The sequence below is a fragment of the Leucoraja erinacea genome, chromosome 37 (genome assembly GCF_028641065.1).
Source record: "Leucoraja erinacea ecotype New England chromosome 37, Leri_hhj_1, whole genome shotgun sequence".
In the NCBI taxonomy this organism is placed as follows: Eukaryota; Metazoa; Chordata; class Chondrichthyes; order Rajiformes; family Rajidae; genus Leucoraja; species Leucoraja erinaceus.
In genome coordinates, this window is record NC_073413.1 from 12,827,413 (window position 1) to 12,844,658 (window position 17,246).

Consider the following 17,246-nt stretch of genomic DNA (forward strand, 5'->3'; position numbering starts at 1 on the left):
ATGGGCCAAACGTGGGCGGATGGGACTAGTGTAGCTGTGACATGTTGGCTGGTGTGGGCAAGTTGGGCTGAAGGGCCTGTTTCCCAACTATCACAACTGGCTTCTGGAGTTCATGGCGAGCAGACTGCAGTCAGTAAAATTGGTCATAACATTTCATCCACCCTGCAGTGTATGCCAATATGTTGATATGACTAACTCAAAGACTCATACGGGCACACACTGTACTTCTGCAATTGCATTATGTAATTAAACGTTATCTGCAGCAACCCATTGCCTGGAAGTCCTTGAGCTGAACATGTTATCAGTGGATGTGAGCTTGGTTGGAGGCAGGGTTGCCTGTTATCCCAGAGATCAGTATTAGGATTGTTGCTATTTCAATCATTCAAAAATGAGCTGGACGTTGATGTTGAGTGATGTGCATGTATATGTAGAGGATGCAAGACCCTTGTGAGGATAGGGGATGTTAAACTGGTACCATCAAACCTTTTGTGTATTGGGAGATGGGGCATGACTTAGAGAAGGTGCAGTGTTATGTATTCGGGTTTGCCCAATGTTAAATATACATCCACCTTAAATACAATGAAAGGAAAAGGACCAGCTGTCATCATCTCTATAGATTCTTGATAAATGCTGTGAATCTATAACTGAAACTTAGAAAGGATTTGGTTGTATTCACCTCACAACAAAGCATACCATTAGGCTTGTTACCTTATGTCCATGATCTGAATGATGTAACTGTGCATATTTTCCCTTAAACGCACACTTCACACTTCTTTAGCTTCAAATTTCCTCACACCTCTCTTTTGTTAACCAATTAGCCACACCTCTTCCCCCCACCCACCCACCTGCCAAACCACCTCTACAAGTCCTGTCCTGTCATTAAATAGAACATTTGCATGCTCAATAGTCAAGCCTGGTAAATAGTTATTTGTCAAAATCGGTGTAAAGTACAATTTCCATATCACAGTTGATTGTAGTTTTGAAGGAAAGTTATGTCGGATCTTTACGTGTAGGAAGGAACTGCAGATGCTGGTTTAAACCAAAGAAGGTCACAAAGCTGGAGTAACTCTGGGTCAGACAGCATCTCTGGAGAAAAGGAATAGGTGAAGTTCCAGGTAGAGACCCTTCTTCAGTCTGAAGACCCGTTGAGTTACTCCAGCTTTGTGTGTCTATCTTCATGTCAAACCTTTACCTGTATGTAGAAGATTACGATGCCCTCTGACCATCTGATGAGCATTGGGCGTTCCCTAAAGCAAGGTTAATTCAGATTATTTTTTCTCAGTTCCTCTGTCTGCTGTAAAGTTGTTCCTTCCCGTTGTGTCATTTTTCTCTCTTCATTAGCCATTGGGCACTCTCACTGCAACATCCTGCCAGGAAATTTCTTCATTCACATTTCTGTACTTGTAGATTTTGAAGAGCTGTGTAAAGGGTCTGTCCCACTTTCACGACCTAATTCACGACCTATTTTACTCGTGGACATTTTTCACCATGCTAGAAAAATGCCCCGACCTACTTGATGCCACGAGTACCTACGACTAGCATCACCGCCTGCTACGACCTACCTATGACCTTCTGACGACCATGCTGCAAGTATGAGTCAAGGGCAAACTCGGCAGAGGTCGTGAATTAGGTTGTGAAAGTGGGACAGGCCCTTTAGTTTTTTTTTGTGCGTGTTTATGGTGACCAGGTCTAATGAGTAGTTGCACTCTTCTTGATATCCTTTTGTTCTGGTTGCAATGTTTTTTTGTAGTCTTCCAACTTTTTCAATGCAAGCACTAATTTACAGATGAAGTCTGCAGACTTTATACTGCTATTCCTTAGCTTGCAAAGAGCAGCATGTTGCTTAGACTTATGGACCTTTCTAAATGTCATGATCTGGTTTGAATTTGTTATTTAAAACTGGGTCATATTTAAAGTTTTTTTTTTTAGCTGCTTGTTGCTATCTCCCCATCTGGAAAAGCTATGTAAAACTCTGTTCAATTTAACCTTTGAACAAGATGAATAGGTGGAATTAAGTTTCAGGCTTTAGGCTCTTCTATGGGAGGTGTGTTTCCTCTGTTAAGTTAAAGGTGAAATCATAAATGTTCTGACAAACTAAAGTATTGAAGATTAGAAATGATTACTGTGTAAAGAGATTGTAATAATGAATCTGCACTTAAACAAGGTTTCATTTTGTGAGCAAATTCACTTGAGAGTTAAGGCTGTGGATGTGATCCCTTCATTCCCCAAAACTGCATGTAATGCATCTCAGTTGAACTGCCATTACCAAATGAACAATAATCTCTACTATCAAGAAAATGGTTTCTGTGATTTTTTTTCATAGTATTGTTGGATCAAACAGGTCTTTCCTTCCTTGATAATATCAGCATTAAAATTGAGCTCAAACTAGATGTTCTGCTCCTCTGCACTGCTGTCATTTATTATATCCTTTTTTCAGATGAGAAACCTCAGTTGTTGGGTGTGCCCGAGGGAAGGGGAGAGGGAGCGATTGTGTGGCTGCCCTCTGTGGAATTTTGTTCAGATCATAGCCTGCAGCTCCTGGGCAGTAACAAATTCCTGTGTGATTAGCCACAACCAAACCGAGTTAAATGGACAGTGACTGACTCTTTTGGAATCTTATTTATCCACAGGTCACCCAACTGAAAGACAAGCTGAAAGCTTATGAAGAAGGGAAGTGTGCCATTACCAGGAGTGGGCCAAGTACAGTCCAAACCGTGCTAGCCAGTCAACAGCAGGGGTAGGATACCTGATTTTACTCAAATTTGATCAAGTAAAGACATTGCTTTTAAAGATAGTTTCAGATTGCAAAAGCTGGCTAAGTATTACATAGAAACATAGAAAATAGGTGCAGGAGGAGGCCATTCGGCCCTTCGAGCCAGCACAGCCATTCATTGTGATCATGGCTGATCGTCCCCCATCAATAACCCGTGCCTGCCTTCTCCCCATATCCCTTGATTCCTCTAGCCCCATGAGCTCTATCTAACTCTCTCGTAAATCCATCCAGTGATTTGGCCTCCACTGCCCTCTGTGGCAGGGAATTCCACAAATTCGCAACTCTCTGGGTGAAAACGTTTTTTCTCACCTCGGTCTTAAATGGCCTCCCCTTTATTCTAAGACTGTGGCCCTTGGTTCTGGACTTGTCCAACATTGGGAAAATTTTTCCTGCATCTTAGCTTGTCCAGTCCTTTTATAATGTTATATGTTTCTATAAGATCCCCCTCATCCTTCTAAACTCCAGTGAATACAAGCCTAGTCTTTTCAATCTTTCCTCATATGTCAGTCCCGCCATCCCAGGGATCAATCTCGTGAACCTACGCTGCACTACCTCAATCACAAGGATGTCCTTCCACAAATTAGGAGACCAAAACTGTACACAATACTCCAGATGTGGTCTTACCAGAGCCCTATACAACTGCAGAAGAACCTCTCTACTCCTATACTGAAATCCTCTTGTTATGAAGGCCAACTTTCCATTAGTTTTCTTCACTGCCTGCTGTACCTGCACACCAACTTTCAGTGACCGGTGTACAAGGACACCCAGGTCTCGCTGTGCCTCCCCCTTACCTAACCTAACCCCATTGAGATAATAATCTGCCCCCTTGTTTTTGCCACCAAAGTGGATAACCTCACATTTATCTATATTATACTGCATCTGCCCACTCACTCACAACCTGTCCAGATCACCCTGCAACCTCCTAACATCCTCTTCACTGTTCACACTCACCCAGCTTTGTGTCGCTAACTTGCTAGTGTTGCTCCTAATTCCCTCTTCCAATCATTAATATATAGTAAACAGATGCAGCCCCAACACCGAGCCTTGCGGCACTCCACTCGCCACTGCCTGCCATTCTGAAAAGGACCCATTCACTCCTACTCTTTGCTTCCTGTCTGCCAACCAATTTTCTATCCACGTCAATACCCTACCCCCAATACCATGTGCTCTAATTTTAGTCACTGGGAGAATGTATACAAATAAAAATATATATAAATGAAATTTCCATGACGTAGGGTCCACTGACACCCCCACCAGCAACAAAAGCAAGTTCCCCAAAGTGTCGACGGCCAAATAATATATATATTTTTCAAAGTTGCAGAGGGGGTAAATCTTGAAATAGAATACCTATGATAGGATCTGCTGGGGCAACTTTTGCATTCAACCTGAAGAGGCAGGGCAAATTGTTCTCATCCATAGACAGGACCTCTGATGATATGGCACTCCTTTGATGCTGTACTGGTGTCAACCTGGATTTTGTGTTTAAGGTTCTGGAATGGGCTTGAGCCCTCAAACCTCCCATCTCAGCAGCAACCCCTACCTAGCGGTTAAAAATGCAGAACTCACCATCAGTTCACTGTTAAGTGAAAGGTTGATGTGCAGTAGTTTCCAAAATCCAACACTTGTGCATACAGACATGTATGTGGTCCTCCAGAACATTTGTTGAGTTCAATTCCCATGTGTGCACGTGAAGGAAGGGTGAGGCAAAGTTTCAAACATGCTGACGAAGCAAATACAGAACATTCTTCAGTCAGTTCACTGTCATTAACCAGCTTGCATTCACTGCAGTGTGGTGTGTTGTTAGTAAGTTGGCCATTAGCTGAAATCCATTCATAATTAACAGCAGTGACACTTTTGTGATGGTTCTGCAAATGGGAGAAGTAACGAGAGATTTATGCACAATTAAATTTTTAGTTTGCATATTTCTGCTTCGTAAGAAAATAGTTAATTGTACAAAGGATTGTCTGCAGTGAGGATTTGCCTTTCTGCTGCCTCTGACAAATCTCTGACCTCATGTAGACGGGGAGAAAAAGGATGTTCTCCTGTGGAGAAACCTATTAATCATGAGACAGCAGCCTATAAAAAGCGATTGGGAATTTCAATGAACATTTCAAGTTTCCTTTAAAATGCAGAATGTTTCATTTGTGCTTTGGAACCAAAGAATAAAAGGGTGTATTTGACAAATTTTTGTTTTGTGGGGGGAAAAAAACATGATGAGGTATTTTGTGACAGTACAGAGCACTGATCATAAATACAAATGCATAAAGTAAGAGCAGGCAGAGGCCACTCATCCCTCAAGTCTACACAATTGTTTAATAAGACAATAGATTTAATAAGACAATGGTAACCTCACTCGGCATTTCCATTTGTCCATGGTAACCTATCACCCCTTGTTTATTAACTGTACCTGTTAATCAATCAAGGCAAGTTGAGCTTTCACTGAGAAGTGATTTGAAAGGAGTGTTCAGGACCGGCCAATTAATGGAGGGCTGCTTTAATGTCAGAATGGGGATGAAGTAGAGGTTGCAGATGTGAGAGAAACCAGGGGGATTCGGGGAAAACCCTAATTGCAGAGAGCAGTTCGGAACTGGAATTTGCTCCCCATGAGACCGCTGTAAATAGAATCAATCAGGACTTTCAAAGAAGTTGAGTAGGCATTGGAGAGAGAATTTTCAAAGTGACAGGAAGGAGCTGGAGAATGGGTCTGGAGGGATTGCTCGATCCTAAGCTTTAGCAAAGACTTGAGAGGTCAAAGAGCCTTCTATGCTGTCCCAGTTCAATAATTCAATGCTCTGAACATCTTCTGAACCCAATGCATATATCTATCAATTAGGTAGACACAAAATGCTGGATTAACCCAGCAGGTCATGCAGCATCACACATTCTTATCAATTTCTTATTTCTGAGTGTATATTTTGCCTCGGTGGATTTCTTCTTGCGTGTCAGAAATTTGTATTTTTGAGCAAATAAATTTAAATTGACTCGTATTATTTCTATCCAAGTAAAATAAATTATAGTTTAAGACTTGTGTAAAACTGTTCGGCAAATAAATCCTAACTAAATTTACAAATGACATAAAGGAGTTTGATAATCAATGAGGAGAATAGTAATCTGGTAGTCCATGCATTCATGATGAACATTGATGCAGAGAAGTGGAAAGTGCTTTCTCTGCCAGAAGGTGTGAGGAGAGCTGCATGGACAATTAATGCCATTGATGCTTTGTGAATGAATAAATTCAATTCAAGCTACCATACTTTAGGAAGGATGTGGAAGCCTGAGAGGGGATGCAGCAAAGACCAACTGAAAGGTTCTGAAGATGTTATTCCCCTTTGAGCATAGACGGTGTAGAAATCTGATAGAGGGTTCCAAGATCTCATTGAATCGTAAGGTTTACAACACGGAAACAGGCCCTCCAGCTCTCCATGCGTGCCGAGAATTCAGGGAAGATGATAATTGATGGCCTTTTCTCTATTAGCTGAAGCATAGTCGATAAGAGCAGGAAGGTTACGCTAGAACTGCATAAAGCAGCAGGGAGGCCCCAGCTCGAGGACTGCAGGCAGGTCTGTTCAGGAAGGATGTGGGAGCAGTAGAGGGGATTTGAGGATTTACCAAGAGAATTTCAACCATGAAGGATGATTACCCAAACCGGGTGTTTATTGGATTGAACGAGGGAAATTGAAGAGATATATAACACCACAAGCCCTAAAGTGAAGGGACGAAGGCATTTCCCTTTGAGGCATGTAGATGGATGCATAGATTTAATACAGATGGTAGAAGGTCTAGAGTGTGTAGAGAGGAAGGTGGGGTAGTAAGGGTCTGGAACGCATTGCTGAAGAGGATAATTAAACTTTCATACCATTTTAATGTACTGTATATGGCTTTGCCATAACCTGCAAAGCTGTGGAGGAGGGAGTGGACATTGACATTGGCTAACTCTGCAGCAGGACCAGATCAGATGCTATGTATCAAACCGAGAATAAAGAGTAGTCGTCTGTCCTATCCACGCTCTCCTTCTACACTGCTCCTCTCAACGTAATCTGACTGGGGACATTTCAGGACTCAATATTATGCCCCTCCTATTGCCAGTATAACCAACTCTCATCTCACTGTTTGCTTTGCTGTATTAATCAGGCATGAGATTTCTCCGCGGATTTTGAAATTCGGTTGAAAAAAAAATCTGTCTAAATCTCCGCTTATAAATGACTTTCCGCGACACAGTGAGCCCCTGCGCCAATGGTTGAGTGCGTGGAAATCCGCGGAGTTGATTTTAGCAGAAAGCGTGTACGCGGGTGTGGGCCGACCGTCTTTACATGCAAATCTCTACGGCCAGAGCTCAGCTCCGCACGTGTAGAGTAGCAGTTTTCCTCTGTCCCCCATGCCTACATGGGGTTGGGGCGGGGAGCACAGTGTTACGTACACTTACACAACGCTCACACTGCATTCAAGAATATGGCATAGACACTACAATGTTCTTTCTTACCTGATTCAATGTGTTATTGTAAGGTAAAATGTGTTATTGTGAGGTATAATTAGAAATAATTACAGTATAAATTAAGGGTAAACAAGTAGGGACACTTCAAGGCACTTTAATAACATACCTCAAAATGTTACTACAGTCTGGCACGCTGAATATTTTAAATCATGTATATTGTCTATCTTATTGGTATATTGTCTGTCTGTGTTATAAATATTACTTGCACATTTGGAGTATGGGGAAACGCAATTTCAATCCAATTTATTTGAATTGACAATAAAGTTTACTTTGAACTTTGAAGGTATAATTATCAAATATTCCCTGTGAAAAGGATACTTCTCTCTAAACAAGCAAGGAACAGGTATGTTACGAGTAGGTGTAGGTGTAATATTTTCAATATGACAAGTGTAAAGAAGCAAGGAGTTGGAAGGTAGACAAAATTGCTGGAGAAACTCAGCGGGTGAGGCAGCATCTATGGAGCAAAGGGATAGGTGACCTTTCGGGTCGAGACCCTTCTTCAGAAGCAAAGAGTTAGTGTCATTTTACGGTATGATTATCACATATTTTCTGTGTAAATTAAGAAGTGACAAGCATTTATTGTGTTATTTTAGGTACAATAAAAAAAATTACAGTGTAAATTTAGGGTAAACGGGCAAGAAAACAGTGTCCTTTCAAGGTACAATTATCAAAAATGTTCTCCATGAAGGGGAAATGTTCAGTTTTTTCCTGTCTATGCCTGATTAATGTTCTCATGTAATCCTTCCAAATCCAACCGTCCATTTCATTCTTTCTTTCTCCTTTTACATTGTGACAAAATATTTCCAGTTTGGTTAAAGTTCATTGACCCAGAACATGCATAATATTTTGAGCAATTTGTTCTCTACCACCATGTTCTTCAATATCTACAGAATTTTCCTTCTGCATTATTTGTTGCTTTTCAGTCTGATAGTATGAGCTACATTTGGGTTTCTCTGTTTAATCCTGGCAGTACTTCTGTAAAACCATAGCTGCTTAGCGAAATGCTAGTCTTGCGCAGTCAGTGCCAATCCCAATATAACTTTCCTGGATTCCGTTCAGTGGACGTGGCTGGATGCCAGGCTGCTTCAGTCAGTAGGTCTGCACTGGGATTTCTCTGGAGGTGGCAAGCCAACATCCCACCAGTAGCCAATGTAAAGCCAGCTAGAGACAGGAGATTAATATTGCCAGTCGGAATAGCTCTGCAGAACACGATGTGTTTAACTACTGGACCACAGAGGGAGAGTTATGGGGAAATTACTCCTGTGTTCTGTCTGTGGCAGTCTGCAGCTCCTGGTTGTTTGCCATTTTAATTCCTCTTCCCGTTCCCACACCAACCTTGCCACTTCACACTGACCACTTCCCCTCTACTCCTTCAGTCCATACAAACAAACTTGACCCAAAACGTTGACTGGCCATTTCCATCTGCAGATACTGTTTGACCCACTGAATTTTTCCAGTAGATTGTCTTTTTGCACCAGGTTCCAGCATCTGCATTCTCTTGCACCTCTGTAATTTATGGGTTTTGTATGTTTCTAGCAATGCTTATTGTCCAACCCCAAGAGCCCTAACTTGAAGAGACAGTTAAGAGTTGACCATATTGTTGGGACAGGGTGACGTACAGGTTGGATTTGGGGCGGCCAGCAGAGTTCCTTCCCTGAACGGCATTTGTAGGCCAGATGCGGTTTTACAGCAATCTGGTGGTTTTGTGGTTACTGAGAAGTCTTTACTTTTAAGTTCCAAATTGATTTAATTGCTTGAATTTGTGCCTCAGAATCAATGGTCCATATCTCTGGCTGCAAGTTCAATAACTTAACCACTAGCCTACTGTATTCTTTCTTGCTATTTGAGGCATATAATGGCAGTCATGACAATGGGGAATAATAAATTCTTTCCAAGCTGATGTAAAATGAGATCCCATGAAAGTCTTGAATGCTTTAGTACTTGTGTAGAAATGAGCCTAATGTTTTCGACTAGTCAAACTAAATAGGAGGTTGCACCCTTTCTCTCTGGCTGAATGCAATGGTTTGACTGGAATGTGTGGTTCCATGGAAATGGGCGCATTCGTACTCTTTGAAGACAATGACTAGTTGGATGGCATTTTGAGCCTGGGGAAAAGTTATTAGGCTGAGCTTCTTCTGTTGTGAGTTACATAGAAAGATGCTCCTTCAATGTGATCTGTCATTCAAGCTTGTGAATGCTCGCTTCCTCTGTGTTCTTTGTACTCGGAATTAGAATGTACTTGCTAGTTATGTGTCCAAATAGCTTCAAACATGCTCGTAACATGTAGAGGGTAATGGCTGAAGGCAGGCAAATGTGAACGCAAGTTAAATTTTGCATTCTTATTTGTGCCTGTCAAAAAAGAACTCTCTCTCCTAGTCTTGTTAACAAACATTTAGGTAACTGGAAGGAGCCTGGAATCTGAGATATGTTCCCTCCCACCCCCCCCCCCCCCTTTTTTATAAACTGTGTTTATTTAACAGTGTAAAATGTGGAGGGAAACTATTGAAATTCCAACCAGCTGCTAGGCAGCCCTTGTGGAGACTTGTCACTTTCTTTCTGATACCCAGGGCTGCAATTCAGCGATACAAGGACTGCAGTTTGTGTATTCTGTATTCAGAAGGGCATTTCAGTTCACTTACCTCAGACAGTTAACTCTCCTTGAGTATATCTTTTCATTGCTTAAAAACCCAATAGGGAAAGAGGTATAATCGTGACACGCAATAAGTTAAAGATAGTTTTGGATGAAATAAAAGCTCATAATGCTGCCTAGCAGAGCCACAAGCTCCGGAGCTGGGACGCTTCAGAATTCTGCAAGGAAGGACCAAGGCTTGACTAAGAGAAGGCAAAGAAGGATGCAACTATCAGAAAAGCGGGTCTCCACCCCAAACGTCACCTATCCATGTTCTCCAGGATACTGAGTTGGATGATCAGCCATGATCATATTGAATGGTGGTGCAGGCTCGAAGGGCCGAATGGCCTACTCCTGCACCTATTTTCTATGTTCTCCAGAGATGCTGTCTGACCTGCTGAGTTTCTGAGTCCAGCATTTTGTGTCTACCTTCTACGTAAAAGCCAAACCGCAGGATAGACGCTCCCCAATTTACGATGCTTCGACTTGCGATATTTTGACTTTACGATCAGCAAATGCTCGGCAGCGAGCCGCACGCCACTTCCGGTCTCGTGAGCGCAGTGTATTACATGCTTTTTCGACTTGCGATATTTTCGATTTGCGATGGGTTTATCGGAACGTGACCACATCGTAGGTCGAGGAGCAGCTGTAGCTTGTGCAGACAAGTAAAACGTCAACAAACGTTAATATTAATGTCTAAGAAAGAACTGCAGATGCTGGAAATATCGAAGGTAGACAAAAACTCTGAAGAAACTCAGTGGGTGAGGCAGCATCTATGGAGCGAAGGAATAGATGGAAGATGAATAGAACAAATAGATCCTTCACTCCATAGATGCTGCCTCACCCGCTGAGTTTCTCCAGCGTTTTTGTGTATCTTTTATATTAATGTCGATACCTTGCACACTGTGATCGTGAAACATTATATAGATGAGAAACAAAAGCTCAGATGAATAAAACAAATAATTTATGATCCTTACCTAAAAACAGTTGTTAAATCTTACAGAAAATATTGTAGGTCCAGATAGAATTTGGACCCGAAACGTCGCCTGTTCATCCCCTCCGCAGGTGCTGTCGGATTTGTTGAGTTTGTCCAGCAGTTTGTTTTTTGCTCATGATTCTTGTATCTCTGCGAAAGAAGTCATTAAATTCCAGGATCTGATGACCTCCATCCCAAGGACTTTACAGGATGGGGATAGTGAATGCACCCTGGCATATTTTAAGATGCTAAACATTGATCTCGTCTAACAAATTGATAAATATGTTGCTCTGAGCCTTCTTACCTGGATCAAAGAGTCCATGATAAAGCAATGACACCTTTTTCCAATGTCGTTAAATTTTATATTGGAGACTGCAAGGCCAAAAGTTCATCGACTGCACAACTCATTTCATTAGAAAAATTTAGTTACGACGAAATGTTCATTAATATGAAAAGATTGTTTCAAGCAAATCCTTATTTTTCTACTTTCAGCTTGGAGAAGTCGTTGCAGGGTGCCTTTGTTAGTCGCCAAGAGATTCAAAGGGACTACTTGGAATTAGAAGCTCGTGCTAAAGAAATGGAGCTGAAGGCTTTCTTTCGACTGCGGGACCAAGAACGGATTAAAATACTGTGTACTGAGCAGCAATTGGAACAGGTACGAGCCTTCACTTTAAACTGGCACAGCTGTGTTTGCAGGCAAGGCCTGACCAGTGGGTGGTTTAAGTTAATAGTTTATGAGGATCCATTTTGTGGGGAGATAAACATGAAGCTTCATATTCAAGGGTAATCTGAATGGAAAATATTGAAAATATTTTTCATAGTTTTGTAATGATTAAGAATAGTCAAAACTATATAAACCCACTGCCACTGTGCGATTCCTGCCTACAAACCTCTTCCTTCACATTTTTGTCATGCTTGTCGATGATATTTGATTGTAATTTCCAGGTATTGTATCTCCCTGTAATGCTAACGATCTTGTTTGTCATGCAGCAGTTGGGTGTCCGTGTCCCTCTCAGCTCTTCAAAATGTTGCTGCAGTGAAACCTCTTTTCTTTCTTCTGAACTTCAGTAGATATAGGTCTAACATAGGCCTGACATACCCAATAAACGTGCTAGCCCCTTTGTACCTGGATTTGACTCGTATTTCTCCAAATCCTTCCTATCCATATCTGTCATACATCGTAGCCATAGGCTCTTCACTGACCAACATGCCCCCATCTACACTAGTCTTACCTGCTTGTGTTTGGCCCATATCCCTAAAACCCAACCTATCCATGTAAATGTTTCTTAAACATTGCGATAGTACCTGCCATTTTACTTAAATCATTGGACGAGATTAAATCCTACAGTGGGCTGCTATTGTGCTTTTGGAGAGAGGCACTGAAGGGGAAGCAGAACAGTGTCTCCAGGGGAAGTGGAGACCATGGGATCAACACTGTCCTTCAGGCCAAGCCGGTTTGACAATTTATTTAAGAAAATAAAACAAACAAAATATCAAATTATTTTCTGTGAAGATATCTGTGATAATTGCACTTCAGAGATATAATGTACAGTTAATCCAAAAGAGCTCATGTACTAATAGATAAATTCATCCAAACGTTACAGCTCCAGCTGGTGAACTACTAGGAGCAGCTGCTGGAAATATGTCAGAACTAATAAATAAGAAATAAGTAAAAGGCAGACAAATAGCCATTAAAAAAGTATTTATCTTTTTCAAATTACGCTGTTGCATTATGCTGCCTGAGCCCTGTTCATATCGGGATAAGGAACCTGTGTTTTAGTTGCCTTGTCTGCAGGAACATGACCAAAGGTTGCCAAGAGGGTAAAACAGGCTGCATGCGTCTCATGGGCATGGTAAATGCATAAGTGGGAAGATGCAGGGAAACAAGCAGCAATGACTCTCCCATTAATCATTTAAAAGAACAAGAGTTATCGTCGCCCACTTTTGCACAGTCATAGTAAGAATATGTGTTTCCCTCCAAAAATCCATGGACTTTGATATGTTTCACAGGCCAGATTAGTACTGACTAAATCCTACAGTCAGTGGTGCAACCTTTGAAATGGAGTTGTGATCTGCAGTTCCACTAACTCATGTAGACAAAACAAACTTAGCCACTTTTCTCAAAGAATAAAACCACAATTCCTTAAACTGAGTCGCAGGCAGATGGGGATGAAGAAGGCTTTTGGCACGCTGACCGTCACTAGTCAGGGAATTGAACATAGATGTTTGGACATGAGATTTGAGTTGTACAAGATATTGGTGAGATATTTGGAGTATTATATTCAGTTTTGGTCGAAAGATGCCATGATGTTGGAAAGGGTACAGAAGATTTACAAGGATCTTGCCAGGACGACAGGGCCAGAGCTATAGGATGAGGCTGGACAGGCCTAGGACTTTATTCCTTTGAGCGCAGAAGGCTACAGACAATAGGTGCAGGAGTAGGCCATCTGGCCCTTCAAGCAAACACCTCCATTCAATGTGATCATGGCTGATCATCCCCAATCAGTACCCTGTTCCTGCCTGCCTCCCCCCCCCCCCCCCCCCCCCCCCCCCCCCCCCCCATATCCCCTGACTCCGCTATCTTCAAGAGCTCTATATAGCTCTCTCTTGAAATCGCCATGGGGCAATCTTATTGAGATGTATCAAATCATGAGGGGCATAGATAGGGTGATGCAGGCTTTTTTCCAGGATATGGAAATTAAGAGCTGGAAGTTTATGGACAGAGGTGCAAGATTTTATTGGAATCTGAGGGGCGATTCTTTTACACAGAGAACACCCACTTTCACAGTAGGTGTGTAACGTTTTGGGTCGAGCCTCTTCAGACAATAAAGGGTCTGCTTTCATAGCTCCAGAAAATGCAGTGCCTTTGGTTTGTCTCCATTCTGGTGATGGGATAAAGAATGCAACGTAACCGTGTGATGCATGAATCGATTTACAGTCACTAATTACACTCCTAATCGGGCAGGCTTCCTGTAAGTTTGAACGCAGCCAGGCTTCGTCCAGTCGGCGCCATGACCATCTCCTGGAGAAAATGCGGCAAGATGAAGAGAGACTGAGGGAGAATGGATGTCTCATATCCCAGCTGGGAACTAAAGTTGGTTCTGATGGTAAAACCACAATGTTCCCTCAGGTAAGGGAGGGATGAACTTTCTACAATGTATGTCATCCTTCTGGGCATAATGTCTGAGTGCAACACATTTTAGTGACTCTTTCCTACTCTCATGAAACGGGATCGGTTTGCCTTAAAATAGTTAAAAGTAACATTGGTACCATAGTTACTGGAAAATGTACTTTTTTAAAATTGACCAAACCTTTGCAAGCTGTGGGGTCTAAGTCAGAAGGCCATGTATACAACTCCTGTAGGTGAAGACATTTAGACCTTTCAGCCTTCTGTTGAATGAGTTCAGATTTAATCAGTGCGGCTGAAACAAGACCTCATCAAACACATTGAGGTTCGTAACCTCTGCAGTTTCACCTGCCGGCTAATTACAAACATTAACAGCAGCAGCTTCTGGAGAGGATCTTGATCCAAATTCCAGGCGCTCCTGTGTCCCGGAGGGAATGTAGAGAGCACACGCGGGGATGCAACTGGTGGGAAAACCGCTGGATGCTCACAGTGCTGGGGGTGAAATGTTACCAACGCTATTGTCTCAGTTTGTAAATCCTCTCCTTTTCTCCTAAATTATTTATTGCTGAACAGATCGTGAAACTGAGTATGCAGAAGCTTCTATTAGAGGCTGAAGTGAGCAATTGCAAGCAACACAGCAATTCAATGACTCGCCTGCTGACACTGCAAGACCGAGACGGCCAACAGACAGAAAAGTAAGAAGCCGCCCGATGTCTTCTGTTAACCCAGCTTAAGGTTTTGGTTACTGTGGCTGTATCAGCATTTGTCCATGAAGACTGCAGCGTACAAATGCACTTGGCGTTATCCCAGTCCTGTGCAGAGGCGGTTAGCCTTGAAACAATGGGAAGTTAAGCCAGTGAATCGGTCCTAAGTCAAAACAAGGCGACGGGGAAGGAAAGCAGCCTGTCTCTCTGCTTTAATCTGCTGTTGTATGCTTCTGGTTAGGAGCTGGGAACAAGACAGAGCATGCATGTGGGTGCTTCCAAGTCTGATTAATGTACCAAACTCTCACTAGGCCAATTATTTCAAAGCTATAATTTACGCAGGGAAAGGTGTTGAAGTGATTGGTGTGGAAACTGGAACGAGAACAGTCAAACAAGAACCCAGTGATTGTGAAGGACTCTGTACTGTGCTGGGTATGAACAGGGTCCTTTCACTTCACGCAGGGACCTGCGCGGAGTTTAGTTTACAGATTCAGTGCAGAAACACGCCCTTCGGGTTCCCGAGTTATACATTTATACTAAGCCAATTAACTTACAAACCTGTACATCTTTGAAGTGTGGGAGGAAACCGAAGTTCCCGGAGAAAACTCACATGGGTCACATGGAGAACGTGCAAACTCCGTACAGACAGCACCCGTAGTCAGTTTCTGGGTAGAACCCGGGTCTCTGGGGTCTTAAGGCAGCGACTCTGCCGCTGTGCCACCCAGTTAGTTGCTTCACTGGCCCTACATCCTGCCTTTTGCACCAAGGTGACTCCAAAACCGCAATCATTTGTCAACTTTCACCAAGTTGGCAAACGTCAGAATTGCTGCCTGTTTAGTGGCACATTGACTCATTTTTACGTGGATTATGAGCTGATTGTTTCTTAGATAGGTGAATCTCTTTCTGTCAGTGTTAGATAGAAGAAATATGCGGCCATATACTTGTACCAGAGCATTGCTAATTATGGGATCACCGCTCCGAGGGCTGACAGATGCCTTGCGCCACTTGCACCAACTACTTCCTATACCTCCCCCATGAACAAGACTACACTTTTGATCGCTGTTCTCACCCAGAGAGCATCATTCCCTGCATGAATTTCCAGGATCTTTGACGTTAATGGCAAGCATGCATCTGAAATGTCACAACCTGATTTTTCTCACTCCAGGTATTGGTTACTCTGGTTTTTGTGAACTCAAATAGACTTCAGTTACATAGGAAAACCGCAGATGCAGAACATGCAACAGTGCCGAGCGGGATCAGGCCCTGCGGCCCATAATGACTGTGCCAAGATAAACTAATCTCATCTGCCAAATCTGTATTCAATGTTGACAATACTGCAAGCGATCAGCAGCTTGTGTGGACAGAGCAGACACGATATTTTCAGGGGTGGCCAAAACATAGATGTTGCTGATAAAAGAGTATTTTAAAAAAATAACCGAGAAAAGAAAATCAAAATAATTTCCCGTAAGGAGCTTAAACGCAAAGCCCCATATTCTACAATTCTTTTTTTACCAGGTTCAACTCTGCAATTTAGACTCGACGGTGAGTTTAAATCCCTGATATGTTTCCTTTCTACTAATCGGCAAAGCTTAGACTGACCTTAGACGTGAGTCTAACTTGCCGCAAAATTTACTCAGCAGGGGCCAGGTTTAAGCTCGCTACGGAGAGAAAAAATGACCGTTCATGTTGAATTCTATAGTGTGTGTCTTTTTTATTTTTTTATTTTATAGTGATATATGGTAATAAACATTTTCTCAGAAAAAATTACTTTTAATGTCAGTTAAACAGAAGAAGGGATAGGAAATTTTTAGAAGAGAAATTCTTTCATTGTCTCTGTCAATGGTTGGTGGGGGCACTGCGAGCCGGCAGCCCTGCCAGCAGCATGTTAGTGTTTTCTACTTTATTTGTTTTTTTTAGTGTGTCTTAATGTGTGTTTTTAATGTCTCTCTGTGTGTCTTGTGTGTGGGGGAAACCATTTTGGTCGCCTCCTCCACGGAGAGGTGACTTTTTCCATGTCGCCTCCCCCGTGGCCTAACATCGAGGATCGGTGCGGCCTTTCCCGGAGACCTGCCTGGGGCTTCAGCAGCGGGCGCAGCGAGGACGCTTTTGTTGCGGAGAGGGCGACCCCTCGCCGGAGGGGAGCGCTCCGTTCGCTGGCCGCAGTCTGCAGAGTTCCAGCTGCCGCTGCATCCAGAGCCTGGGGTCCCTCGTTGGGGACCTGGGAGAAGAGCTCCGACCGCCGGCCCGCGGCTAACTTCTGCTGCGGGCACGGCGGGGAATTACCAGGGATCCCTGGAGAGGAGCTCCGGCCACCGGCCGTGTGGCCTGCGGTGCTTCTGGCTGCGGCGCGGCGGGGACTTAAGATCTTCGATCGCCGGCCTGTGGCCTACACCAACTTGAAGCCGCGGTATCTGATGGGGAGGCACCGATTCAGGAGTTACCTGGACTTGCCTTGTCTGAACATCTGGACGCCCGCAGTGGCGACAGCGGAGGGTTGCGGTCCTGACCACTGGGAAAAATGGAGGAGGACTGGCCAATTTTTGTG

At 43.0% G+C, this 17,246-nt stretch overlaps 1 protein-coding gene and 1 long non-coding RNA gene across 4 annotated transcripts in view; one reads left to right on the top strand and one right to left on the bottom strand.

The window, feature by feature from the left end:
* LOC129714004 (kinesin-like protein KIF18A) overlaps window positions 1-17,246 on the top strand; it is a 53,725-nt gene that overhangs the window by 15,710 nt on the left and 20,769 nt on the right. The window contains exons 9-12 of the mRNA XM_055663469.1: window positions 2,631-2,737; window positions 11,363-11,525; window positions 13,836-14,000; window positions 14,571-14,692. Of these exons, the coding sequence (XP_055519444.1) occupies window positions 2,631-2,737; window positions 11,363-11,525; window positions 13,836-14,000; window positions 14,571-14,692 (557 nt within the window). The remainder of the gene's footprint in view (window positions 1-2,630; window positions 2,738-11,362; window positions 11,526-13,835; window positions 14,001-14,570; window positions 14,693-17,246) is intronic.
* The window catches only part of LOC129714005 (uncharacterized), a 34,406-nt gene that overhangs the window by 9,745 nt on the left and 7,415 nt on the right, over window positions 1-17,246 (bottom strand). For 2 of the 3 annotated variants that reach the window (XR_008726304.1, XR_008726302.1), the window contains exons 1-2: window positions 10,872-11,352; window positions 4,340-4,493 (exon numbers count right to left, since the gene is read on the bottom strand). This is a non-coding gene — a long non-coding RNA (uncharacterized LOC129714005). Of the gene's footprint in view, window positions 1-4,339; window positions 4,494-10,871; window positions 11,353-17,246 lie in introns of those variants that run through there. The other variant, XR_008726303.1, reaches the window with a different exon arrangement.